At 40.3% G+C, this 27,607-nt stretch overlaps 1 protein-coding gene across 1 annotated transcript in view; it reads right to left on the bottom strand.

The window, feature by feature from the left end:
• Window positions 1-25,687, bottom strand: part of ITGA4 (integrin subunit alpha 4) — a 37,957-nt gene extending 12,270 nt beyond the window's left edge. The window contains exons 1-16 of the mRNA XM_065840661.2: window positions 25,158-25,687; window positions 24,941-25,062; window positions 17,954-18,060; window positions 17,726-17,855; window positions 16,224-16,291; window positions 15,446-15,575; window positions 11,865-11,950; window positions 11,477-11,536; window positions 11,247-11,384; window positions 10,102-10,213; window positions 7,011-7,105; window positions 6,550-6,640; window positions 5,255-5,300; window positions 4,725-4,879; window positions 3,418-3,572; window positions 954-1,103 (exon numbers count right to left, since the gene is read on the bottom strand). Of these exons, the coding sequence (XP_065696733.1) occupies window positions 954-1,103; window positions 3,418-3,572; window positions 4,725-4,879; window positions 5,255-5,300; window positions 6,550-6,640; window positions 7,011-7,105; window positions 10,102-10,213; window positions 11,247-11,384; window positions 11,477-11,536; window positions 11,865-11,950; window positions 15,446-15,575; window positions 16,224-16,291; window positions 17,726-17,855; window positions 17,954-18,060; window positions 24,941-25,062; window positions 25,158-25,342 (1,830 nt within the window). The 5' untranslated portion in view covers window positions 25,343-25,687. The remainder of the gene's footprint in view (window positions 1-953; window positions 1,104-3,417; window positions 3,573-4,724; window positions 4,880-5,254; window positions 5,301-6,549; window positions 6,641-7,010; window positions 7,106-10,101; window positions 10,214-11,246; window positions 11,385-11,476; window positions 11,537-11,864; window positions 11,951-15,445; window positions 15,576-16,223; window positions 16,292-17,725; window positions 17,856-17,953; window positions 18,061-24,940; window positions 25,063-25,157) is intronic.
• Window positions 25,688-27,607: the final 1,920 nt, after the last annotated feature.

The raw sequence follows: 27,607 nt of genomic DNA, 5'->3' as shown, positions 1-27,607 counted from the left end.
CTTTTGCAAAAGCATTTCATTACATGAACTTTACTTATCATAATATACTTGGTAAAGTTTGATGAGACTAGAGACGCCATGAGTTGCATGTGTCTGTGCCTTGGTTATCAGTGTCGTATAGAGCACATTTATGTTGCTATATTCAACAACACCTTCTTTCACTCCAACTCCATGGTTTCTAAAACAAAATCGTGAATGAAGATGAAAAAGAGAAGCACGCCATTCGAAAGGAGCATTCTGATAGTCAGCGTTCTGATAGTCAATTTTATCTGAATTACATGAAGCTCACTTGCTGTGAAACGTCATTGTATGTTTATGACCATTTGGTAGTTAAAAATACAGAGCATCCTGACTTTAGGTTAAGTCAGAGTCTGTTGACTCTTAATAAGGTGGGGTTTTTTTCTGAAAAAAAAGTTAATTTGATACTAATTTAAGGATACAGAATACTTTTTTTTTTCCTACCTCACAGACTGTTTGAAAACCTGCAATACTTTTACAGAACTAATATTTCAGCAACATTGTTGAAACACTTCAGAATTACCAACATGATATTGTGTATTTAACACAGAATTAACTCTAAAGAACAGTTTTATACCGGAAAGTGGCCCATTCCGTGTAGCTGTAAAAGAACGAATACTTCAAAGAGTGAATTTCATATCTTTGCGTTCTGACATACATAATATTTTGTATTCTTGCAAGTTCTCTGCACACACCTCTTTTTTATTTTTTTTTTCTTAAATCATAATACAAATTATATACCAGTTCTGCAAATATTTTTTTAGCGAACACTTAGGCATTTCTTAGCATGCTGGTTTATTAATGAAGATCAAGGCACTAGCTGCTGGTCAGGAAAATGTATTCCTTCACATCTATGGATGTGCAAAGCTTTTTTTAACTGAAGATTAAAATGTGAATATTTACTGCATTTGAAAAAAGAGAACTTGAACACTAACCTTGCTTTTTATAACATCTTTTTCTTTCCTTTGTTGAAGAACAGGTTGAAGTGGTGAAAATTCTTGAGCATTTCTTTTCTGTATAATATGATGACCCAGATGATAACTTGCTTCAACATGTACAGGAGTCAAGATATCCCTTACATCTTTCTATGAAAATTGGAAACCTAATGAGTTAATCATATAAGACAAGACATGTGTGCTTATGTTTTAAAGATTATAAGGTTCCCTAGCACTAACTTAAACAGGAACACTTATTTTTTACATGTGAAATAATTCCATATGCCATATGGCTCATACACTTTTCCAGACATCTTTGCCACTGTAAGAGGTAGTCAGAAGTGCAGAAAGGCATCATACATCCAATGTCACCATCAGGCATTTCAGAACAGGAGATTCTTGTATGAAAAGAAGTCTTACTGAATAGTGAACCTACTTCTGTCCATAATGCTGCCTTAGACACCTATGAAATGCTGTCCCACTCAAACAGAAAAACAAGGCAAAAGTTGGCTAAAATAGAGAAAATGAACCAGTGGCATCATGCCAGCCCAAAGCCCTGGCTATTTCTGTGTGAAGTCAAAAGGAGCTCTCCTGCAGTACCACTAAATCAAATTATGACTTAATTTTATTTTTCTGCCTTTTTATGTAGAATCATATAATTGTTTCGATTGGAAGAGACCCTCAGGATCATCGAGTCCAACCATAACCTAACTCTGGCACTAAACCACGTCCCTGAGAACCTTGTCTAAACGCCTTTTAAACCCCTCCAGGGATGGTGACTTCACCACTGCCCTGGGCAGCCTGTGACAATGCCTGACAACCCTTTCTGTGAAGAATTTTTTCCTAATATCCAAATATTGCCTATTCTGTATTAAAAATTATTAAACTCCTCAATAAATGACCGTTTTGTACATGAAAGCTTGAGAGTGTAGGAATGTTGCAGATGAGAGCCCAAACTACCTGCTTGTGAAAACTGAACAGCTTGAAGCAGCAAGTGCTGACAACAGCAAACCCAACTCAGTTATTCCCCAAGTGTAGGAGCCAGGCGGACACTGACTGTCCCTCCACATGGCCACTACTTTAATTCTCATCTGCAAGCTTGCTTTGGCCAAATCACATATTATCTAATTCATAATAGTTTTCCACAAGGTCTTCTCTGCATCTGCTTTATATTACTTCCATTATACTAATTAGCTATTAATTAGTCTTTACTCAAAGTACATAAAACGTACATTGTCTCTTTGCAAAGACTGTACTTGACAGACATTCACACTTACTTAACTTTAGAAGCTTCACATAAGTACAGAAACCTCAGTGGGTGGAAGGAGATTATTATTAATTAAGAATTAGAAAGAAAACTGAATGACCCGGAGGAAAAAATACTACTGATAAACTGCAGGAAGTGATGAACCAAATCATATCCTTCCTCCTACACAAATACCTGCTGATGCTGGTACAGCAACCTGTACAAGGGTGGCTGTCAGTCAGATCTCTCTTAGCTAATCAAACTCTTATAAGTGGCAAATTGCCATTGCTCCTGTAAGTAACATCCGCGTGGGTACAACTTCCAGTTGAGGTACATCAGGGCAATTTGCCAGTCGATAACATGAGCTTTCCTGTCTATCCTGAAGCTTTATTGTGAAGATTTGGCTTGTAATGGTGTCATAAACAAAACATAAATAAAAGGAAGAATAAAAATACATGGAAGACTTTTTCCCTGCAGGTTTTTTGTTATATTTTGTTGTTGTTTGTTTTTTAGCTGTAGAAAATTAAGTCTATTTCCCAGCCTCTGTGTAGGATCAGCTGCACTGGTCATCCCGATAGGTGTTTGTTTCAAAAGGTCATAGAATTGCTACCTTCAGGATTTTAAAGAAAAGGCCAAGCAAACTTGCCCTTTATTTTACTACCCTCATTTCTCCTTACATCTAAATATTCCCTGTCTGAAGAATGCAGAATTCTTTAAAGAATTATTTTCCCTGTTAGGTAAGGTCTTACAGGAGACAAGTCCATATTTTCTGTGTTAAATAAAACAGTTCCTCTGTGTCTGCTAGTTTTTATTGTTTGCGTTTTAGGACTTTTCAGTTATTCTTCAAAAATCCTGTTGGTATAGGCAAGCTTCTAAGATGTTTGGTAGACTGAATCACTTTCATTTTTTCTTGTCCAGTGAATGGCCACAAAAATATTATATCCTCATCCTGACTGGAGTTGCTTTTACTTTCAAGACAGGCTCCTCATTCATCCTTCAGAGGGATACAAGCAGGAATTCACATTTCATTTCCTCCAGCACAACAGTGATTTTGCAGCTGCTACTGGAGTCAGGATCTTACTGACTAGATTCTTACTATTTATTGCCAAATCAGTACCATCCTTAATTCCAAAGGATCGTTGCTGTTGGATCAAACTCTGCTTCTGGAGAAGCCAACTGGGCAATTTACAGGGCAATGCATATTGAAAAGTTCATTACCCTCATAAATGCTGGATGATCTTTGCAGGCAACACTCTTGTTGTAAATCTTTACATTTCCTGAGATTGCATCAGATGTTCCATTGAAGGAAAAATAAAATCTTGCTTGTGTATCCACTTTTCTGTTCACATCAACGCTCAGATTGTAAAGCAGTACTGCAAAATAAACCCCAGGGAAAATAAAAGTTATGAAAGCTTTAAGTGTTATAATTTTCATGAAATTATGATAGAAATTGCATCTTCTGACTCACTTCCTTAAGTATATTCTGTAATATCAGTTTTGAAATGCTCTGTTTAAAAATTCTCTGACATAAATCCATACCTAACAAAAGCTTCTATCCCTCTGAAAACCGATTGCATCATGACGGATCCCTGATACATGCTCTTATATCAGGGATAATTTTGTCAAGTTATATTTATAGTTTTCTATCTGAATCTATTTAAAGAAAACCTGCTTCAGTTACTTACAGGGCTGACATTAAATTTCAACAAACAGATAAAGTCGGAAGACTGACAGTTCACAGTTTTTTCTATTTAGGTTAGCATGAATTGCTGTGATAAATTGCAAATAAGTTTCAGAGCATTACTGATCTATTACTTTTTAATCTCTGCCAAAAGTTTAGTTAGAACATCCAGAATTTCCTCTAGTCTTCTCTATTTAAGTTGAAAAGTCTTATGTCTAAATCCAGCAAGGATAATCTAGTCTGACTGCTCGTCTTTCACAACAAATATGAATTTCAAGAGATCTCAACTTGAAACTTTACAGTTCATCATTGGATGTGTTCTCTGTAATGTGTCGCTAAAGTTAATTGCATATTGTCCTACAGAAGATTTAAGCACTTTAATTTTATATACCATGTATTTGCAGGGCTGTTTGCAATTTACAAATAGCACAAGTAGGTTAAAAACACCCAGGCAATATGGTCAGATTTAGAAAGTAAATGATTTTAAATATAAGCTCACCACTAATATTCCCTCCAATAGATACTGCTTCAAGAGATATCAGTTTTTGCCAAAAGCAAACAGACAACTTGGAGCTCTACCTTCACCCCCACAGTATCTCGCCTTTTTAACGTCACTGTCTCTCCTAGGCCACGAAACCCCGGTAGTCCTAGCAGGGATGTGCTGTTATACTAAATTGAATAAAAATTTAATGGCTCAATGTTATAGGGTAATTGTGACCTAAAAAAGGTATTGTCATTTTATACTGAACTCAGATTAATGGTCCACTAAATACCAACAGCATTATTCTGTAAATAGGTGCATTTGAAATGAATACATTTACTGGAGTTTTTCCAAGTAGCTTACCAATATAACCAGGTACCTCTCGTCCTGTATAGGTAAAGCATATCTTCAAATTCATACAGACAGCAGGCTGGTCATTTTCCATGCAGTTTAAATTAGTTCGATTTATTGAATTAGGATGTTTTAAAGAAGCTTCAACAATTATCACCGGTTTTGTTCTAAGAATAGAAAAGAGAATGTTCAAAAACACTTCAGAAATAGCTCACAGAATCTGCAGAATCTAACAATCTCTGACAGAATCTAATTTTATATTTTATAATTAATTTTAAGTTATCTGCATTTTTCAGAATTCAAATAGTTGTATGCAGAACGTTTGTACCTTGAGAAGTTTCAGAATTATATTTTCATTTTCTTCAAAGCGTTTACTTAAACATTGCAGTTGTAGAGCATTCTAGAGCCTAATGACTGAAGTTCAAGACACCAAGAAAAATATCAGGAGGTTAAAATATACTACTCTGTTTTATTAAATTGCATTTTAAAAAATACTGTTAAATTGTATGGTATTTAAAAGCACTGAAATGTAGCAATCCCACCTCAGCACCACAGCAGAATCGGAGAGGAATGCACCAACTGCTACATCTGTAGTCAAAAAAATAGATCAATAAGCACAATTTTTCGACAAGAATTACTTCTCAAGTACAAGCACTTTGTAGCATATTCACCTTTTGGTCAGCATTAAAACACCATTTGCCCTTTATTTATTAGAAGGCATGTGCTAATATTCAAAGGTAGTGTTCTCCATCTAGAAGATGATTCCTCAAATACTTGCCCACTGCTGATTAACACTGCGTGCTAATTTGCTGGATTTGCAGATATGGGTAATGCCATAATATTTCTATTCCTTGTTTAAGTGGCTGATACTGAAGGACAATTCAGCTAAACAGGAGATATTTGACTTCTTTTTAATCCAAATATTCAATATCGCTACACACACATATGCATGAACAATTCAGTTATATACATATATTGCTCTATCTGTTATATGTATTAAACTGTACATAGAGATAGAAAATATATTTAATTTATTCCAAACTAACTGAAAACTACTCATGCAATAAGAAATACACATAGCACATATACCTCTCAAATGAGGTAGTAAAAGGGAATAATCACATGAATGTAAATGATACAAGGGTCTGTACAGAACCTCTGAACTCAGCATTATAAATTAACCCCGATAACTTTTCTGTTGACACAGCCAGAGCACACAACACGCAGCTCATGGTAACTTTGTGCATTTACACACATGGGGGCAGGACAGGCAATACCTGAGCTGCTGTAACAATTATCTGCAAAATGGTAAAATTTTTGACAATATGTTTTATACCAAATTAGGACTTTTGTTTTATGCCCACGAGGACTCCACAACAGTGTCGATCGAATGCCCTGAGCCCTGACTCAGGTTCAGGTATCGTTCACACAGACTGAGAGTCACGGTGTTGCGTGACTCCTGGCAGAACTCAGACTTTGTGAAGACCAGCAAGACTTTCAGGTTAGCACACTAGTCCGGACAACAAACATGCTTCCAGTGCCCAAACTAGCTCACTGACATTAGCAGATGAGATAGTTGCCATCAAAACAGAAATTGTGCACTATGAGCTTACAATTACATCATTCTCAGTCCTTCAGTAATGTCAGATGACCGTGAAAAGTGACTGCTTGGCTTCAGCTTTACCCCCTTTTTTTTTTTCCTAAAATGCAAGATGTGACATGTCATCTTAATAACGGATTCTGCGTCTGTAAAAAGTACCAAGGAGCACGATAGGGTTGTTCCCTATGACTCTCTAGTCTTTTAAAAATAAAAAATAAACAAAATCGCTTAATTCACCTTGATAACCGTTGTTATCTGCATCAACGCCACTTGCTATGGATTGTCCAAACATGCTTAGAGAATTACTGACTTCATGTCCTTGTATTCTCTGAGGAGGAAAAAAAAAAAAAAACAGAAGAGAAAATTATTCTTGGAAAGCTAATCTTTGAGTTACAATTTCCAATGAAAAATGTCATCACAACCATCCTGCAGTTACATGCTTACCTGTGAAAATACACCTCTGAAAGCAATATTCTTCAATTACTGCAAATGTTATATCCCATAAACCCTGTCTGAGGCCTCCAAATCAATTCATTTTCTGTTACAGGTTATATTGTGACTGGAAATCACAGACTGCAAAAAAAAATTCTGAAGTCTTTTAAAGTACCTCAGGTGGTCTTAATGTTAAATGAAGAGAAAACCTCAAATTTAGACTTGAGGTTTTTCTGGACTGATTATTTTTCATTGGAAAGGCATACCTGTGAAAATGATGGTGTTATTCCATTTTCCCTGCCATTGTATATGTAAATAACTCCTTTCAGATTATCTTCTTGTGGAGCCCCAATTGCTACATCTATGGAAAAACAATTTAACAATAATCACTTGACTAGGAAACATAGATAAGGAAGAGTTAAAGAAATCCAAATCAAGATGCATTCAATACCAGCCCAAATTTATTAGACTGAATTCAAAAGAAGTGCTGAAGATAGATATAAAACAAATGGAAAGAACACAGACCACCTCAGTAATCTGACTCTGTCTTAAGTACTATGTTTCTGGAAAGCAAGGGCAAATACAGCCATTTTGTTCAAGACAAAGTCTGTTTCTACCTCTACTGAATTTGACTCTTAAGAGGTTACCATGGAGAATGGCCAAAATTATCATGATCTTAAAAAAAAAAAAAAAAGAAGAAGAAAAAAAAATAAAAGCCTTGTATTCTTGGAACTATGATGATTTTCTTCCACTCTGCTATTCCCACATGGCTTAAATCACTGAAACACAAGAAGTACTCTTGTTACGCTGCCTGAAATCAATCATTTATTTTGCCATAACAAGCTTGAACAGGCATTTAACAAGGAACTGAAGGTGGCAGGTTTGTACAAAGGGATATATGTTCTTTGCCCAGATTACTTAATCCCAGAGAGGTACAGTGACACAGAAACAAACAAGCAACCCAGCCACCCTCAACAGGCCTTACCAAATACCCCCATGGTTCAAATAGCCAGAGGTTGTTCACCAGAAAGTGGAGGGTTGGGAGGGCGAGATGATGACATCATCTTTAAATTTACTAATATAAATTAATAATTGTGAACTTTCATTCACAAATAAGCAAAACTGAACTATCTGCAAATTGGAAATACTGTGTGCTGCACCAAACCAAAATCACAAGAAAAGCATAGCTCTGACGATTCGGTTTTACTGAACCGCTCTCTGATTGAATCCATATTTATTGAATCCATACTTTGGTGACTAAAGGAGACAAAATATGTCTTTCTATTTGGTGAGATGAAAACAGGACAGCCAAATTGTGCTGTTCAATTAAAACTACACATATGTTTTTGAGGAAGTCAGACTCCACACCAACATGCATGCCCTTATCTTCACGAGGCTGATACTGATGGTTTAGATCGTTGAAGAAGTTGGCTATGCTCTGCTTTTTTATTACTTACTGCAGACAAATGGTTTCTCCAACTTGTCTTTATATTTTGCTTCCAGCTCTTTTTCTTAGAAAATGTGTTTTCCTATTGCCACTCTCAATATTGCCTCCACTTTTTCTTTTCAACGTTTTTGCTCCCTTCAAAAGCTAATCCACTTGTTTGCTCTGCCTTCCCCTGCAGGTTTAGGATGCCCATTTTACATTATATCCTGTGTCATGCATCTACTTTACTATGCTGCTATTAATTTGATTTCATTTCCCTGTTCTCCAGCCCTACATTTGGATACTCTTTTCCTTTGCAGTTCGCAAATGTTTTGGGACAAAAACTAAAATTTGTGTATAAAATTGTGAAGGTAGTGTAAAGCAGGAGAGACTGAATTTATCAGGAGTTGGAGGGACAGGTAGCAAAGAAGGAAAAAAAAAAAGATGACTAAGGAAAAAGGAGACCAGATAAGAAGAGAATGACTGTTCCAAGATTTGCACGTTATGGAACAGGAGCAAAAACACAAGACAAAGGGAAGAGTTAAAGGACCCTGGATGATAAGTGCAAATAAAAAGGGTAATTCAGAAGCATGAAGACAGACATGTACTTCATAAAGATAGAGCCCAGAAAAAGCTGACATTTTTTGCACAGTGGATGTAGGCTCCCTGCCTACAGTCCAAGTTTTGATAATGGAAAAACTAAAACTGTTTATGAATTTTGAATAGTAGAAAATGCCTATCATATTTTTATCCCACCCCTACGCAGCCTACAGCGCCTGCCCCTCTGCTGGAGGGGAGCACATACTGGTTTTCCAGGCAGGAATGCCGGCCATTCCCACATGTTTGAAACCATGACAAGATGCACGGGGGTGATGGGCCAGGTGCCCTCTGCCTGTCTCCAATCCAGCCAGAGCCCTCCCAGCCAGCAGTGGGTTTGCAGGTGGCCTAACAGCCAGTGTATGGTCTGGAAGAAAAGAAATTGGGAACAGCAGACCATGGGGCTTTCTGTTATAAATACATTTTAGGCAGCCTGACTAGAAGCAGAAGGGAAGTAGAAGGCCACGAGAGTCATTCTAGATGTTGTAACACATCTTACATCCTTTCATCTGTTTCCTTTAACTAACAACCCTTTTAGCTGTAACTTTCACATGGCATTCTCTTTTCAGTGTCTATTTCTTTTACACTTATTACAGAGGTTAGACACAAATCTGGAGACTGAATCTCTCTGCCCTTTAAGCAGGTTCCACCTGAACAACATTGATGGAAATTTCAGCCCACATCTCATCATATTCAGAGAGGCTGCTTCAGCCTGGGCACTGGGAAGGAAGGGACAACAGTTTCTGTTTCTATTTAGGCATCTAATTTCATGTGCCTGAAACAGACCTTCCTGTATAGACAACAGGAAGAAAAAGGTCCCTCAGAGCTCCATTAACATTCTGAATTCACTACTGGGGCTTGGCCATCGAAGTCCTTCCCCTTGTTCTCTGTCCTTCCCACCCAGACAGCCTGTTCTAGGCAACCTCTGATTCACCCAAGGGGCGGAGTGGGAAGAATCCCACAATAGTCTCCCAACTTGCAAGTTCTTTTTTATATTCCCATGTGTTTAGTACTTCCTACTGGTGACACAGAAGCAAATCTTGACTCAATGTATAATTTTTATTTATGATGTTAAAAAATTGCCAAATTGTTCCCCAGCTGTTGTCTCAGAGTATGTTATCACCTTATGCACACTTCATTAAAGCAATAGAACCTAATCTCTTGGTATTACACATCAATGACTGTGAAATAGCTATATTTCAAATCAGTGCCCTAGAAAAGAAAGGTTGAGTCACCAACTGAAAGACTTCTCAGCTTCCATAATCCTCCTGTGTATCATGACAGTCCACTGCTCAGAGAGAACTAAATCCAAGGGGTTTTCTTTATATACTTACCTTCAAAACCATCATTATCTATGTCTCCTAGGTTGGCTATGGACTCTCCAAACCTGGCTGCATATGCGTCACTCCCGCTGAGCTCTATGTTCAGTTCTACCATCTTTGCTTCCTGAAGGAAAACAGAACGAACGGCACATTAACAGAGTGTCTTCCAGGTCACCCAGAATATTACTCAAAATGTTAAAACTTCCTTGGATGCTAATATATAATCCTACTGAGCTACTTGGTGCAGAAGCGAGCATTACCAAAGATAATTAACAGCATTTAGTATTAAGAATAATGAAGAATAAGAAAGTTGCTCTTTAAGAAAAAGAACAGCAATGTGTTCCCATAGCAAACGCCTGTAAAGAGCAGCAAGCTTCTATCAGAATACAGAGGCTTACTGCTCTGTGAAAACTGTGTTTGCTAAAAAGGTAGTAAACAGTAGCTGCTCCAGAGCTATTGTGTGTGCCTTAGGTAGCTGTAGGTATCCTGGAGTGACTCAGTTCTCTGTAAGGAAAACATATTAAGAAAATGCTAATAGCAAGCAGAAGAGAATAAATACGTATTAGCATGGAGAGGAAGGAGGGAAGGAAGGAAAATAAGACATGAAGATAAAATATACCACGCCAGCCAAATTCAAAAGCCCACAAAAAACAGTGATTATACTTCCACTTCTGATCCTTAAAAATAATTAAAGGAAGCTAATTCTAATGCAGAATCTGTCCAGCTAGTTTATTTGCCAAACTGAAGCCTACCAGTCTCTTTCTTGATTTGTACTACTAACTGCACACAAATTTTTCATTCCCTGTTTGTTTCTGAAGTGCTAAATCAGTTACTCTTCACATGGCAGCTCAGTGGGAAGCACAGCAGTAGAGGAGAGCTCGCTCAGAGGCTACAGTGGCAGGCGGCCACCACACAAAGTTACTGTGAAGGAAAACCAGCCTGTCCTCAGTTCAAACACCAGTGCAAGGAACGGTGCATTGGAGTTTACACAGCCGTTGCAGGGGTGCTACACAGTCCTGCTGGGACTGTCATCGTGGTTCTAGAGCTGGTTTCCCTACATCCTGAAATACTGTAAGATAAGAGAGGATATCTCCTTTTCTTAGCTTGTTATACTAGAATGACTGTGTTACTATACATTTTTAATAGAAAATACTTACAGAACCTGAATTGATATAGACATAAACTCTTCCTTCTTCTCTGATGGTACTCTGCATTGGAGCACCAACTAGCAAGTCTGAGAGGCCGTCTGCATTCAGGTCCACAGCACAAACTGCAGCTCCAAAGTAGGAACCAAGCTGTGTGCAAACACGAAATCACATTATCTTCAAATTTTGATCAAGACATGCATGAGGTTTCAAGGTGCAGGAAAATAGCATGAAATCTTTACCTTTTTACCCCTTAGTTCAAATAGAATATTTAGTTGCTTCTCAATGCTAAAGATGTATGCCTAAAATGAAAAGAAAATATAAGTGGTGTTCAGCAAACATAATCTGAAATACTTTCCTGTGCCTTCTCTACATCACATCCCAGAGAATCAGTAAAGCAACACACAACGTACAAGCTGTTTACTATTTCCTATCTGTACCTTTCCTTAACACCACAGTTCACAGCAATGTTACCTACACTATCTTCCCTCATTCCTTCTTACACTTTTTTCCTCGTGAGAAATCATACATCTCTGACACTTGTCTTTAATATGTTAATCTAAATTGGAAAATCACAGGTGGGTATGTGGGGGCATATTCTTCAAACCAATAGTACAGACAATCTCTTACTTTACCAGTCTGCTCCTGTTGGGGGGCCCCTCCAACTACTTCTGTACTGGTTGATGTCAGAAAATGCCCAGCTCCAACAGAGTATCCTGTAAATTAGAAATACACTATTCAATACTGTAAATGCTCTATAAATAAAAAAAAATATGGGAGCATGACGTATAAAAGCTGTCGACACCACAAATTATTGTGAGTCTGACATTCAGACTTCATGCAAGTTAGCAATGAAAACAGAAAAGAAAATTTTTGAAATATAAGCAAAAGGTCAATACAAACAGTAAGTTCCAGCAAGCAGTAACAAGTGTCAGAAACACTCGTTTCTTTCCAGGATCTAAATTATCTGCCATACTTTAAAAGACAATAAAATAAGCTGCAGATACCTTCTGTTAATACATAATCTGCAGTTGTTCTGTGAGTTGATATTGTAATACAAATAAAAATGATCAAATGTCCATATAGCCCAATGTGGAAAAGCTTGATTCAGCTGTTACTCTTTAACTTTTTTTTTACTGGACTGCGGAAAAATGAAACGTAGTGCTACTTAGAGGCATGTGTGTGTACATACACACACACAGCACTGGGGATATATACATAAGAAAATGTCAGGAACAAACTCGAGCAAAAGCTTGATTATGTAACAGGAAAACGTTGCATCAGTTTTTGTAAATGAATCTACATAACAAAGTATTTCTGTACATGGTGACAGCTCTTAAACAGGACCATATTTTGGTGCAGACATCCAGCCACAGAATTGCAAACTGGCGGCTAACGCCTTAATCTGTAGCTACACAAGTCAGCCTTACTCTTTCCAAAATACATTATGGTGAAGTTGAAACAGGGAAGACAGTTAATATATTCTGCTCTCTCACAATTACTGACTGACTGTTGATTTTCACAGCATACAGGGAAAATGAAAAAATCATCTTGGATCAGATGAGAACAAGCCTTAAACCCTTCATCTGTGAAGACAACTGTCTAGAATTCAAGTTCTCATTAACCCAGCTTTTTATTTTCATAATTTCAGTTAAAAGATGTGAACAAGACAACTTATCATTTAAAGATCAACACCTAGTTTTTAATTATTTAACAAAAAATTAAGCTGAAGTGGATGAACCTTAGTTTACCTCCTCTGACCTTTATTTTCTAGTTATTTTGGTTCTGCTGAAGTGTAAATATTGCTAATTCTGAACTTAAACAAAAACCCCAAACCAAACAACAGCAAAAGCCAAACACACACAAGAAGTACAGTAATCAGATAGTCCTCATTTTTATCATGGTATGTTGGTGGTTGTTGTTATTATTATTTTATATTTTTATTTATTATTTTTATTATTATTTTATTAACATTTAATTATGTTTGGTGGGTGAAGAATCACATAATTGACCCTTTAAATTTAAAGGTGTAGTCAAATGAAATTTTATTTCCAACCCCAGAATTCTCTCCTGTTTACCACTAGTACAGTTTTTCAGTTTTCTGAAATGTCATTTGCCACCACCTGGTTCCTCAAAGAAACTGTGTATTACTTTGTGATTTGTTTAAGGCACTATGTTAAGAGCCTAAGGTTACTCTTTCACCGGGCCCAGTTGATTCGAAACACTGACTTACATACCTAATTCTGTTTAAAGAAGTCAGTTATTAATCTCCAAGATACTCTGAAGTAGTCAAGAAAATATTACTAGAAGTTGTGTATTACCAGCTTATCTTTCTAACTTCCTTCTTTCTTTTAATTGTCTGGTACTTAAACAGTTTTGTTTCTTCCAATTTATGGAAAATGTTACGATACTTTTGCACACTCTTCCTGCAATCTCCAATTTGTTTACTATTACTCTTTGGCAGTTTAATTACAAATGTAAATAAAGCCAACTTCTTGATCCCCACCTGAAAGCATAAGTAGGTCATTATGTCTAGTGCTTGAATTACATTCTGGTCACAGTATACTTCCACCACTTCGTAAAGACATTTCTGTTCGTTATTTAAGGGAGAAGCAAACTCAGACTTAAAAAAAAAAAAAGTTTAAAAAACCAAAATTGGTAACAGAATTAACTCTCTAAATAGATTTTGGCCTTAAATAATGCCAAAGATGGGACAGAAACAAAGCTGCGGGAAGGTATCTTTGAATTTTTTCATCCACATGATGTATTATCACAAGGGAACAAAGTCGAGGTTTAGGTAGTGTGGAACAATGCAAAATTTAAGGTTGATCAGAGCTGCTACTGTAGAGACACACAGATGAGCTAATGGTCTCTTTCTCCACTTTCCTGTAGAAAGGGAGAGTTCAGAGGACACATGGCTCTGCCAAGCCAGTGTGTGGCTGCTGCACCAGCTCCCTGCACAAGGGCTGGTGCAGCAAACCCCTGGTGATCCCAGGCCCTGGATGGCCAGATGTGCAGAATGTCCTTCCCTGCACAGTGCTCACGCAGGCTTTTATCCCTTTGCCTGTGTCTGGTTTCTGGTTATCTATGACTTGACTTGTTCATTACAGAAATTCTCACTCATATACTTGTAGGAGCAGAAACCTGGAATGAGCTTTTTTTCCCCAAACAGCTGCAATATTTGGTCTGCTGATGGTTACTGGAAAGCTGAAGCAAGCACTCTCTGAAGTTTTTCTTTTGTCCTGTGGAAGCTCAAGAAATGTCACTGGTTAACCACAGTGATCTGAGCATCTGATCGCCTTTTCCCATCCAGCATCACTTTTGCACGACTTTCCTGTAGAGCCAAACTGCAGCCTTTGCAAGGCTCAGTACCAAATTCTGAAGGACTTTGTGTTTCATAACAGTTATTTCATAACGTATGTCTGCTTCCTATTATCAAAAGAGGGAAATCAGAAACAGGAAACGTTTATCTACATGAACCAGATCTATGAATGGGAAAATGCAAAAACCAGTGGTCACAGGCAAAAATATTCTTGCTCAAGAGTTTGGGAAGGACAGACAAACCCTTCTTAATGTGTAGTGAGAAAACTGAGGCTGCTGATGGCTCTTGGCGTAAACCCTTACAAATTCTAGCACTAAATTCAGTGAATTACTTGGATTTAGGTACATCAGTAGGAGCTTCATGGCTTTCTTTGCATACATTTGTAGACAAGGTTTGCCCTTACATGTATCCAGCCCAAGATATGGTTGAAAAATGAATTATGATTAGAGGCAAATCTGTCTCTTAAGATCATAGCATATTTCCCCTTATTGACAGTGCAATTAAGACTTGTTTCCTTGTAGATTTCGCTGTAACAAACTCTTCATATTTCTGTTATATGTGAAATCATTGTCTTTTGCTATGAAAGCCCTTGGCAGCATTTCAGACTTAAAAGTGAAGTGCAAACCATTGCTGATCAGAAGCATATCTACACCTTTTAAATTAAGAAATGATAAAACCAGAAATCCAGTGTTTGAGAAGCTTCCATGTAAAAAGAACAGAGAGCAACACTTATAATTAAATAATATTTGACAAAATCAGAACACATTTAGAACTGTTGCTTTTGGAGTTAATAAAGAAATCACTGATAAACACTGTGCAACTCCAAGATCAGCTATTCAGCTAATTTTTGACTTATATTTTTTTTAAAGTATTAAACATTTTTAAGTACCTAGATAACTGCCAAATTTCACTTGGTTATTTGAATCTGTATAAGCATGGATTGTATTTGCGGTTGTATTGTACACAAAAATAGAACCGGTCCAATAAAATGATCCAGGGGCTCCCATTATAATTAAGTCCTAAAACAAAAATAAAACAAAGCCTTGTTATTCATATGTAAATATTCACAAACATAAGCAAAACAAGTCAAATGCTTTTCTTTACATCTCCTGTGAACTCTACTGGAGATGCATCTAGCTGGGAGATTAGCACTAGATCAGAGACAACATTTTTCAGGCTTTCTAAAAACACAGTTATTAAAAACTTCGAGCTATGAACAACTTAAAAGACAGCAACAAACGGAATATTTTCTTCTCAAAAGAGTTTTTTAGAAGTCACAATCTTAGGGCAAAATAGAGATTGAATACAGAATGTTACTCTGTAAAGCAAGAAAGTAGGCGTTATTAGTGTTGATGTTACAACAAAGATAGAATAATAAAACTTCATAATCTGTTATAGTCATGCTCTTTTTCCAAATGAAAAGTAATTTTGGATTTTGTAAGGTGTAAAATTATTCTTGGGAATAAAATGTATAAGTATTAGTTGGAAATTATCATGCAAGTCTTATCAAGATTCAATGAAAAATAAATGAGAAAAGTCTGCTTTTTCTCTCTCACAAAAAAAGAAAGTGTTAATGTCTTCACTTACATACATACTTTTATATATATACATATATGTAAGTGTATACATATATATATAGAGAGAAGTTTGATATCTTCAATACACACCTCAATATAAAAACTAGAGATTCCAGCCTGGCATGACCCATGGTTTTCTCCAAACTTTCGTACATGATCTGGGAACAGACAAGAAATATTAAAAAGGATGAGAAGCATGTGGTCTCAGAATTTGTTACTAGGTCTTCAACAGAAGTTGAGACAAGTTAAAAACAAAACAACACAGCACTGGTTATAGGTTCTATAATAGAACCAAACTCACTGGTTTTCACTGTGTAGCCTTTGACTTGAATATACTATTGTAACAAATTCAAGGCATGGTGTTATCACTTGATCACAGCTGCCCTTGAAATCTTGTGACTTTAAAGGATGTAATTTTCTTTTTAAATTGTTCCATGAAAGTAATATGCCACATGAAATAGAATGAATAGTTTGAGCAGCACAGATAGATAAGCTTAATTTTTCCCCTCCACTCTGTGTATAATTCAGGCATAATCTGATTGACAGGCTTATGTATCTCAATAGAAGTTGCCTTGATGCTCCGCTACAGCTTTAAGGAAATGCTTATGTTATGGATATCCTAGACACATTAGTATCTATCATCCCTAGCAGCTGTCTTTACATCCAGCTCTCCCAGATCTGTTTTCCTGCTTTTCTTTGCTAACTGTGTCCTGCCAGGGTTCCCCCTTCATTTCTTCCACAGATTTGTTCACTTCAAAGTCACCTAAGACAGAAGCACAATTTCATCCATGCTCATAACAGTCTCCAAAGCCAATGGCAGGACAGCATTTGATGGCATCACTTCATCAGTCTGCATGGAAAGGCCAGACTGTCAGCTCCTCCTTGCGCTGGGAAAGAGGCAGGGTCACAAGATCCTTCTCCTGGCTGGGAGGGGGGTATGAAAGGGAAGGTAGGGATGGACTCATTCGACGATAGCTTCAGGTCTTGACTTATTCTGCTCCTGTGGTCCTCTGGGGAAGGTCTCATACCACAGCAGCAGCCTTGGCAGGAGGCAAGTAAGGTTCCTACTCCAGCAGGGCAATGATGATGATCTTTCGAGGTCCCTTCCAATCCCTAACATTCTGTGATTCTGTAACAGGGACATGTGCTGCGTCGAGGAACCACAACAGCTTTGTACCAAGCTAAGGAGCGGATGGCAACAACCACCTGTGGGTATTACTGCTGCTCTGCTGTGAGGCACACTGCTGAGCAGAGCGAGCAAATGACACAGGAAAGAAAGGAAGGAGGGATGTCCTCTGCTGGCCTGGTTTTGGGAAACACACATCCTTCAGTGATCCAGTCCAAGAAGCAAGTATTCTGATGCCCTCTTTAAGCCATTTTTTTTTTCGCATGCTGAAAGCAGCTTTTCTTTGAAGGGATAAACCTCTTGCTAACAAATTGCATCGTAAGTTGAGCTTGTATAATCAGTCCTCAATCTTCACATCTTTGGCTGCAGAAAGCCTGCTCAGAGCAACAGAGGCTCTTCACAAACTCCTCACCACACAATTATGTATCTTACCCTTCCCTACAAAGGACTCAAGGAGTCCACTTACCTATATAGCATGGGCATATTCTTCTGCTCAGTTCAGTCCGAAAATCAGAAGAGATGGCATAACAAATACCATGTGGGAGTTTGTGTTCATTTCTTATGTAAAAGATATTTTTCCATCTATGCCCACAAGCCTACAGATAAAAAACAAACACAACGTTTGACACAGAAGCATAAGAAAGGTGAACGCAGTCTGACAAACAGACACGCAGCTCCAGCAGTCGGTACGTACAACAACAGATCCGTTTTCTTTTGGCTGCCTCGATAAGCTGACACCCAGCCACTGGTTATCACGCTCTTCCAAACATGTCTTCCCACAGCGCTCTCCCCTGGGGTCACCTAGGACACAAAGACCAATGCTCTGAACAGGGAGACAAGCTGAAGGGCCTCGTGGTGAGGAACGGGAGCACCCAAGGACCCTATGGGGAGACTGCAGTAACTCAGGTTTGGTGGACCTGTCCCCTGTGTCTTATACAGGCCATGTAGAATTTTCACCTTCTTGACCAAAGGTACGATGGCATGCAGCCAAAGGGAACATGCTGGTTCTGAATGTGAGAGGTTGGCAGTGGGGGTTGGCTTCTCCATCGTTATTGAAATTAAGATAGAAAGTGACATTACACTGAGTCTGATGAAGGGCTGGCTTTGCAAGTGTTCTCAGTCTAAAAGTTCATAGGAAACACAAACAATATCCCTGAGTACTACCTAAACTCTAGCCTAAAGCAAGCATCTCCAACCACAGATCTATTGGTAGAGGACCTTAAATTGATCTATGCTGCAAATGGCTATCAAATAAAGGGCATATAACTGCAGTCTCTACTGGGGATGTCAGATCATTATGTATGCATGTCCAGTGTACACCTTGCGCTGTTGCAATTATTTAGCAGTAGCTCTTTCTATTTAAGACCTTGAAGAACATAGTGAAATTTCTTCTAACTCCCCCAAAAGGCTACAGTATTGCCAAGGCAGCAAATATTTGCTTCCTTCTACAAAGCAGTAGTGGTACCCATGGTAAGGAGAAGCTACACATTTTAAAGTAGTCTAAGTCATATAAAGCAAGCTTTTAATTTGTAGGATGCTCATATTAATAAGCATTAACCAAACTATTGAACCATTATTTTCTATGCATCAGCATTACACAGTTTATGAAAAAACTGATTACAGAATAAGGAAACACATCATGTCATTTGAACAATCTCTTGCATAATTTTAAGGCTTTCCCAGATTCAATGCAGTTACTGGTGAATCTGAAACTTTTGAGGTTTGAGGGGTTTAGTTACCCAGAAGAGGGCACCAGTGCAGATGACAGAGCACCAATACTGACAGGGACATGGTTTGACAGTACAAAAAAAAAAAAAAAGTCCAATGCATTAAAGAGATAAGTGGACTTGCTGAATTCCTTTCACAGGACATGCAACTGTACAATATTAAATATGGAAACCGAACAAAGGAATATACCTCGTCTATTCAGTAGCCAGGAGAAAGATGAATGACTATGGATTTTGCTACAAACACTCTCATAACCAACACTGACTTAAATGATTTTATACCTAGGATGTCATGGACTGGAAGATACCAGATTATTGGAATCAAGATAATTCTGTATCAGATGGTAAGAAAACATCAGGAGAAACATTTGCAGGAATAAAACCCAACAACCATCCTTATTTCAGAGCTTGTTCCTTACTGTTTTCTGATAGGCCTAGCAATTGACATTTGTCTGAAGAAACTGCTGGAGCCTTGATTTCTTCTATTTCCGTACTATCCCTCCACTTCTTTTTCCAAACATCCTGCTCTATCCCCGCCCCAGTGAAGAGACACAAGTAGTGCGGTCCAGAACCCCTCACCACACTGCAGGGAGGGCAATGTACCCTGTGCACTGCAACTGTACTCTGTCTTCTTCCAAAAATAACAGCCTTGAGAGGGTCAAGAGGATCTGATCCTTCTTCATCTCTTCTTTACCACTTCCTCCCCCATGTGCCCTTCCCCGAGACATCAAAGAAATAGTATGCAGAATCCAAGTAAACAGGAACCGACCTTAGCACTCACAATATCATCACATTCAATTGTCTTTGGGCCAAGAGATTTTATGTTATTGTAATTTAATAACTCCTGTAGGTCACCTGATGAATAGTAATTAACATGTGGGCGCTTATTCCAAGGCAAGCACAAAGTAAAATGCCTTAAAAATCTACTAAAAAGTTGATTTTTCTGCAGGTTAATTATTGAGGTTTCAGAGATAAGTTTCTGAATTCTCCTACTGGGCTAATGTCAGCAACATGAACTTTCACATACTTAATATACACCATTTTCAGACACAGGGTTGGAATTTAATTTCGGAGTTACATCACATAAAACTCCTCACTTCCTAAGGGAGACATTTCCATGGTTTGCATGAATTACAGGGCACGTTAATCCGATTGAAATCTCCACAGAAAATAAAATTCCATTGCACTTCCACATGTAAGAATTAATCCTCCTTTAAATCACAAAAGGCACTTCTGGTAACTCCCTTCTAGCAATGCTTTCTGTCCTCTTATGACAAGGACTTACCTGGGACTTACTGTATAGAGTGTATGTGAATTTGCAGGAAATGCAAGAAGTTCTCCATTTTGCGACCAGTGTCATAAATTTAGATCTCAGGAGGCTTTCTGAGACTTTCTGTCAGTAAGTCAGACAAGACCAGGTAATGAGGACGTGAGAGATATGAGGAAGTTTTGTTTGTCTCAGCACTTCATTCCTGTGCCTATTTCAGAGGTCCATAACAAGAAATAGCACAACCATTCCTTCACACTCGTTGGACTGTACTCCTCTTTTCCTTGGCTCCAGCACATGTTCTTGATTCAGGTTCACTTTGGCCCTTTGCTAATCCGCTGTCTTATCTCTCCTCTCTTTCTCTGACTGGCAAGTATTCAACCACCTTGGAAATTACAAGCCTTTGTAGACAAGAGAAGCATGAGCTTGACATCCCAGACACTATGATGAGCCCCTGCTCAGGGTATGACATTATGAAAGCTTTACCGAATGAGAAGAGAAAATACTATATTCTGCACAAGCAGCACTGCACAAGCTCAAGAGGACATGACAGCTTGGCTGCCTCAGGGAAAAGGAGCACGAGCTGTCATAAAGTCACCGAGAGATAAGTAATTGCCCAGCCTGTGTACATTGCACAGCTGGAAGATACACTGTGGCTATCGCTGCACCAATCCACAGAAACAGCACCATCACATATAAATGAGGACACAACTTACAAAGCCCCTTCTAGCTTTGGGCTCAAGAGCTGTAATACATATGTCTGCAATGTCATCTGAGAAACCAGTTTTATATAACTTGCTCCAGTGCTTTCCATGCCCAACATCCTCCCACAATCCTTTTTATCCTCCTAGACCTCCTCTTGTCCTATTACTAATTGATTAAAACTAGGCAGTGTACTGCAAAGACAAACCTTCTGATATCCTGTGCCCAGGTGTCAGGGTCTCATCAGACTCTGTTTTCATTCACCCAGCATCATCTTTTCTCTTTTCACAGATTTGATGGGTCTTATCCCTCTTATGTCCCTCCAACCACTTCTACCCAAAACACTGTAATAAAGCACAAGATTTTTCCAGAACTCTCAACAGACTGAGGCCCAGAAGGTCCTGTCTTCCTCAGAATAGTGCGGCTCTTTCAGATTAGATCACTGGCAGGGTACAAGCAAGGCTAGTGAGATCAAAAAGCCAAACAACCAAAGGCAAAGCTTACTGAAATCAAAGTCACAGGTCAGCCTTTTGGGGAAAGTAATTAATTGTTCATTTTTCCATTGTAACGATTCAGCTGGGGGAGCCAGAGGGCAATTTGTTCATAGGTTAATTGTAGCAGGGTCTCAAAGGAATGGCCAGAAGGCTGAAGCTCGGGGCAGAGCTTTCTGGCCTTAGGTTAAACAACATGCCCTGCACATTTGTAGATAAAACCTTTTTTTTTTTCTTTAACTGGATGAAAAATTTTATCAATTGTTTCCTGTATTTTTAGCCAATGAATCACTCTGTTTCAAATCTGTAAGCAACTTTGTTAAAGAATTTATATAATGTTTTCCAAGTCCAAAACATAACCAGTCAAAACATTTAAAGGACTTGGTCCAAGTTCCTCTGCAATAGCTTACGACTACTCCAAACTGACATGGGCAAGGTCCTGGAGTTCAAAAGCCTAGAAGACCGGTAGAAGACTGACAGTGCCCAAAATAATAAAACCTGAAACATAATACCTTATGTTTGTACCTAGAGCTTGATTACAAACCTCTGCATGTAAAGTAATTTACCGTTTAGAAATACTTCAAATACAAATAAATCGGCAGTCCAGAATACTTGACACCATTAACAGAAGTGCTAGAACAGAAACTCACAAAATGTTACCCCTCTATTCAGCAATCAGAGAAAGATTAAACAATGCCAGTAAGGGGATAGGAAGACAAAGATTTGCTAGTATATCTCATGGCTCCTCTCGGCTCTTAAAACAGCTCGGGTCCCTGCAACACCTTGAACAACATTAAAATTCTCCAAAGTGTGCCTGGATGAGTCATTTCCAGATCCTGCAGTGACTACAGCATAGGATTGTTCCCAGCAACTCTATCGAGGAAGCACACAAGAACGTGTGACATAAGAAAATACAACAGCAGTTTTATGTGACTACAGGCTTCCTAATTGTGCATGAATCCTTCATTAATTAGTTATGTCAGTTTCAAGGCTACTTCAGTGAAAAATAGCAACAGTGTTTTAACATATTTATGCCTCCAAGTAATTCGGGTCCATTTATTACAGAGACCAAACATTTGGAAAAAAAACCCACTTCTATTGCCTGTTGTCACCTCTACATTTCCATGACTCATAATTAGAAACTTATTATCTCAAAGATTCTTTTACTGAAAGGAATGTGAATTCAAGTATTCAAGAGAAAGACAGAAATAGCTATTCCACAATTTGCCTGTCCCAACAATATAATAAATATATCCCTACACATTTTTCAAAGGAAATTACCCATTCTACAAGATCAGAACCCATACTTGTCGCTGGCAAAAATCCAAGCAGAAAAATGAGGAGATCAGGGACTGAAAGACAGTGTCAATAAAACCATTGCATCCAAAAGTTGCTGACAGCCTGAATGAGTTAGACAAGAGATAATTAAGTTCAGCTTTGCAATTGCAAGTTCCCTTGTGTATTTCTGTGACCGCTCAGCAGGATGGCAGAAGCTTAACAAACCTCAGATACTATCCCACTTCATTTACATCCCATTCACCACAGCTGCCTTTGGCTTCTTCATTGACCTCATTCCCCTGTTTTACAATAGAGCACTTATTTTCAGTATCTATTTAACTTCAGAAATACTGTAAACGTACCTTGGTGATGTAAAGGTGTCACTAAGAGAAACAAACATTCTGTAAAAAACTCTTGTAGTATCAGTGTTTTTAAAAGTGCAGGACAAGACACCATTGTGTAACCTACAGCCTCCGAACCCAGGAACAGAAGCTGTGTTAAATTACGCCTTTGGAATCACATAAACATTTTCATTTACCTGTTGCATCATTTTGTTTAGGATCCCCATAACTGCTGAGGAAAAGCCCATTATCATGTTGTTTGAGATTTTGTTTATCCACTAGCTAAATGAGTAAGTTGAGAAGTACTGCAGATGTATGTAGTTTTGAAAGAACATGAAACTTTCTACCCTTCTCCTTTCCTTCCCCCACGTAGTGGAGGGCTATTTTTACCTCCAACCCAGGAGTAGGGGTTCGTTGCCTCTTAGCATATGCTATTTCACCACTTTAGTTGACTTCTTCGGCTTTTGCAAACTTCATCTTACAAACAAGCAGTTGGAGAAAAAAAAAAAATCTCTTTGTTATGTATCATTTTTCAATAGATCTAACGTTGGAATGAAATTACTCAAAAAAAACCCCAAACAAACCAAAAACCCCATCCCAAAACCAAACAACTAACCCAAACAAACCAAACTATTTGGCCTGGAATAAGTTTAATTGCAGTTCTTTCTCTGGGCAACTGGTTGTCTTTTCCTTATGTGGTTACCATTAATGCACCAGTGAAGTATCTTAGGTTTTGTAGCTTAGTTACAAAAATAACTCTTATTTCTGCATGTAGGAAAAAAAAAAAAAACAACAAACGATAGAACCTGTCAGTTCTGTTATGCATAGATGTGTAAACAAATAATTGTTTTAACATTTTTGCCACCAAATGCTGCGTTCTGCCCTGAAAGCCCATCAGGTCATGGCGCGCTATCACGTTCACTGGTTTCAAATATTTTTGAAACTCTTTCCCGCGCGTCTTATCCTTACTGGGCGGCAAGCTCATAGTTGTAACGGATCGGATGGTCTCGGTCACTGCAGGGCAGAAAGTTCAGCAAGTTTTCTATGCATAGCATAGGGATAAAGTGAACCGCACTGTATGCAAGGCGTGGGGGTGGGGGGAAATTCACACATATTCATGGTAACCCAGTGCAAAATGTTTTCCTTTTTAAACACATATCAAACTCTTGGAAGTTGGAAAAGTATATCCAGTTACATCTCCCAAGCATGGGGATTGGGCAGCTAAAGAGAAGTTAGGTTAAATGCATGAGCTGGAAATACTGATTCAATCAAAAATAGCTCTGTTCCCCTGACACTCAATTTTTCAACAAATCTGCAAGCAGGGAAAACCCATCTGCAAGGCGATTGTGGTTCAGAGTTACTTCAGGGTGCTTCCCTGAAAGGAAGACATTGCAGAAGAAAAGGCGATTTAGGCACACACTTCCACCCCCTCATCTCTGAGCTAATTGCATTCGCTCTCTGCTCCGAGAGTTGAACTAGCTTTCTGCTGAGAAGGACGAGAGACAGACCGAAACTGTTGAAATCGGTGCTGAAAGGCGCGAAAGAAAACTCTGGGAACGGGAGCTGTCACATGCGACTTCACTAAACCAAGTTTCGGTGCATTTCTTTCTGTCTACGGTAAAAAGGTGCCATCGTTGCTGCTCTTCAGCAATAGCGTTGATCTTTCCCTTTAGCGAGGGGAAAACGCCAGTTTTATGTGAAAAGGACCCAGGGGAAACCGCCCGTTGCCCTGGAGGCAGCGGAGCCGCGGTGCGCGCAGGGCGGGTGGGCACGGACCGTCCCGTCCCGCTGCCGCCCGGGCCCCGCTGCCGCCCTCCCTGCCCCAACACGGCCCAGCGCCGGGGTCTCCCCGCCCGCGCCCAGTCGCCGACTCACCCAGCTGGAGCTGCTCACACCGCCCGCGGGGGTTCCTCTCGATCCGGCACCGGAAGATGGCCCCGGGGTTGGTCACCGAGTTGTTGGCGGGCCAGCTGGCCCGGGGGGCGCCCGCAATAAGCCTGCGGGGCAGAGAGGGCGGCGTGATGGGCCACGGCCGGCGGAGCCGGGAGAAGGCGCGACGGTACTCGCGGGGACGGCCCGGCCGGGAACTCACCATCTCTCCTCGCCGTGGCTGTGCAGGAGAACCGAGTACCCGAAGAGAGTCCCGTTGTCTCCCTGGAAGAGCAGCGGGTGTTGGGTGTCCAGGTTGTAGGAACGTGCCGTCGGCAGGCACTGCCACAGCAGGAGCAGCGGGGCGGCCCACCCCGCAGTCCCCGTCGTCCTCCCGCAGCTCCACATGGCTCCGGCTGGTCGGAGGCAGACGGGCGCCCGGCCCCGGCTTCCCGCCTCGCTCCGCTCTCCCGCTCGGCGAGAGGGCAGCGCCGCACCCCCGCCCCTGCCCTGCCCCGGGACGGCGACAGCCCGCGCCCTTCGCCGCCTCTGCTACGGGCGGGCCAAGCCGGGCCAGGCGGGCTCCCCGCAGCCCGGGGTTGGGGGTGTCCCCTCCGGATGGGGGAGTCGCTCGGCCGCACCGCCTCCTCCCGCGCAGCGGCAGCCCCTCTCCCTTCTCAGGCAGCGGGGGTCGGGTTTCTCCCCGCCCCGTCCGCGCCCACGGGGGTGCTGCGGAAAGAGCACGACCCGCAGGCACTGGAGGGTACGGCCCCGGGACCCCGCAGTACTGGGTAGGGCACGGACCGATGGAACGCGGCCGACTCGACCTCCGCCCCGGCAAGACAGCGAGGCCCCCCTCACCTCCGCCCCGGCACACCTGCCGGGAGGGCGGCGCGGGACAACCGCCTGCCAGGCCGGTGGGCGTTTTGGCAGCAGGGGCAGGAGAGCCGGCAGCTTCTCCTGAAGTCTGCCCGCGGACCTTTCCGCCCCTGCTGCCCTTGAGACGCCTGGGCCCAGATAGTTCAGTTTCCTGCTCTCGGAGCCCATCTCCCCTGAGCACCAGCTGGGGAGCGCCAGCCACTCGCAAACTCGTCTTCTGGAAGGAGAAGTGTGTGGCAAAGCTTGCCGTTTTCCTTTCAGATTTAGGAAAAATCCCAGTACCCCTGTGTTGTAAGGCTTGCCACGTTGCACCCTAACAGCAGCAGACAGTTTTGAGCCCAGCCTGCCCATACTGTGCAAGACTGCTCGCTGCTGATGACTTCTTCCTTCTGTATGGAATGAAATCAAAACAACCCCCCTGTCACCTTTTTTACATTTTAGAGTAGCTTTTCTGCATTGCTGTTTGGTTCTTCTGTTGCTGACAAAGTTACCAGACATTCCTCCAGACAACATGGGAACAAAGGAAAACCTGAGCATCACGCAAGAGATCTGGTATTTAGCAAGCCTTGAAAAGGCTCCCTTGATCTTAGTTCTTGTCTCTAGTACCATCAGAAGGCTTCCCTGGACCACCTTGATGTGGACCAGGGACCGTTCCGTGCAAAGGAGTTAAACAGCTCCTCAGCTGCTATTCATCTCCCAACTGCTGACATCAAAGGAGTTACAACAATCAACAGCAGCTGGGAATCTGCATTTCTACCAGTCAAGAAATTTTCACCATCATTCTGAAAGCAGCAAAACAAGCATGATTCAAAACTGAAATGCTAAGTTGTGGTTTAGTTGGTGGGAAAGCGTAACATTGTTTCACCACCATCCGAACCACTTAGCCAGTACTGAGGGGCTTCCAGGTTTTTCTCCAAGATATCACTACAATTCCTGGGTTCATTTCTGATTCACGAAAAATGCACACAAAGCTCTATCCCTTGAATGACAGAGAAAGGAACAGTTTCCCAGACTCCTTTTCCCTTGCAAGTTTATGTCCTGAACATCTCTGTTCTTTCTGCTCTCTCACAAGACCAATCTTAAGTCTACCATTTTGCAAAGAGCTGCTGCAGGAAGCATGTGACTACCTCTGGGCAATCTCTCTGCAGCTGTATTTCTAACCCTTGATTAGATGACTTGTTCTTCACACTTGATGCTGTAGCTTATCAATGGCTATCATATAGGCACAGGGTAAATGTGTGCAAGCTGGTTATAATGCTCAGAGACAAACTCTAGTCTCTTGAGACCAGCTTTGCTTGGGAGAGTTTGAGGAAAGAGAGACATTGCTGAAAGTTAGAGGAGCTTTGTAGAACCTCCAGTCTAGTGGCCCCTGGACTGCTCAGAGGGCATTGGGCTGGTGGCAGGGATCCTAGCTGATGGGAAAAGGTAGATGGTAAAGCTGTGGGATTCAGCTATCAGCACAAAAATACCTGCTTATGGGATGCAGATATGAACTGTATTGTAGCTCACCTATCAGGAGGAAATATGTCTATTGTCACCTAGACTGTGCTAGAGTAGATGTGATCATGATCCAACATACATCAATGAAATCAGCTGAACATGAATCTACTGGAGTGTGAGAAATCCATATTTTGAGAAATATCAAGTGCAGCACCAGACAGAGAGCAAAAGCAATGCAAAACTGACAAAATGGTGTAGTAGAGACAGAACTTGAGTTTTATTAAGGATTAGAACTTACAGAAAAGGTGGAACCAAACCAACACTGCAAGCCAAGTACCTGTATTTACAAAGAAA

This window comes from Patagioenas fasciata, chromosome 7, assembly GCF_037038585.1.
Source record: "Patagioenas fasciata isolate bPatFas1 chromosome 7, bPatFas1.hap1, whole genome shotgun sequence".
Taxonomy (NCBI): domain Eukaryota; kingdom Metazoa; phylum Chordata; class Aves; order Columbiformes; family Columbidae; genus Patagioenas; species Patagioenas fasciata.
This window is presented reverse-complemented; position numbering and strand designations above follow the sequence as displayed.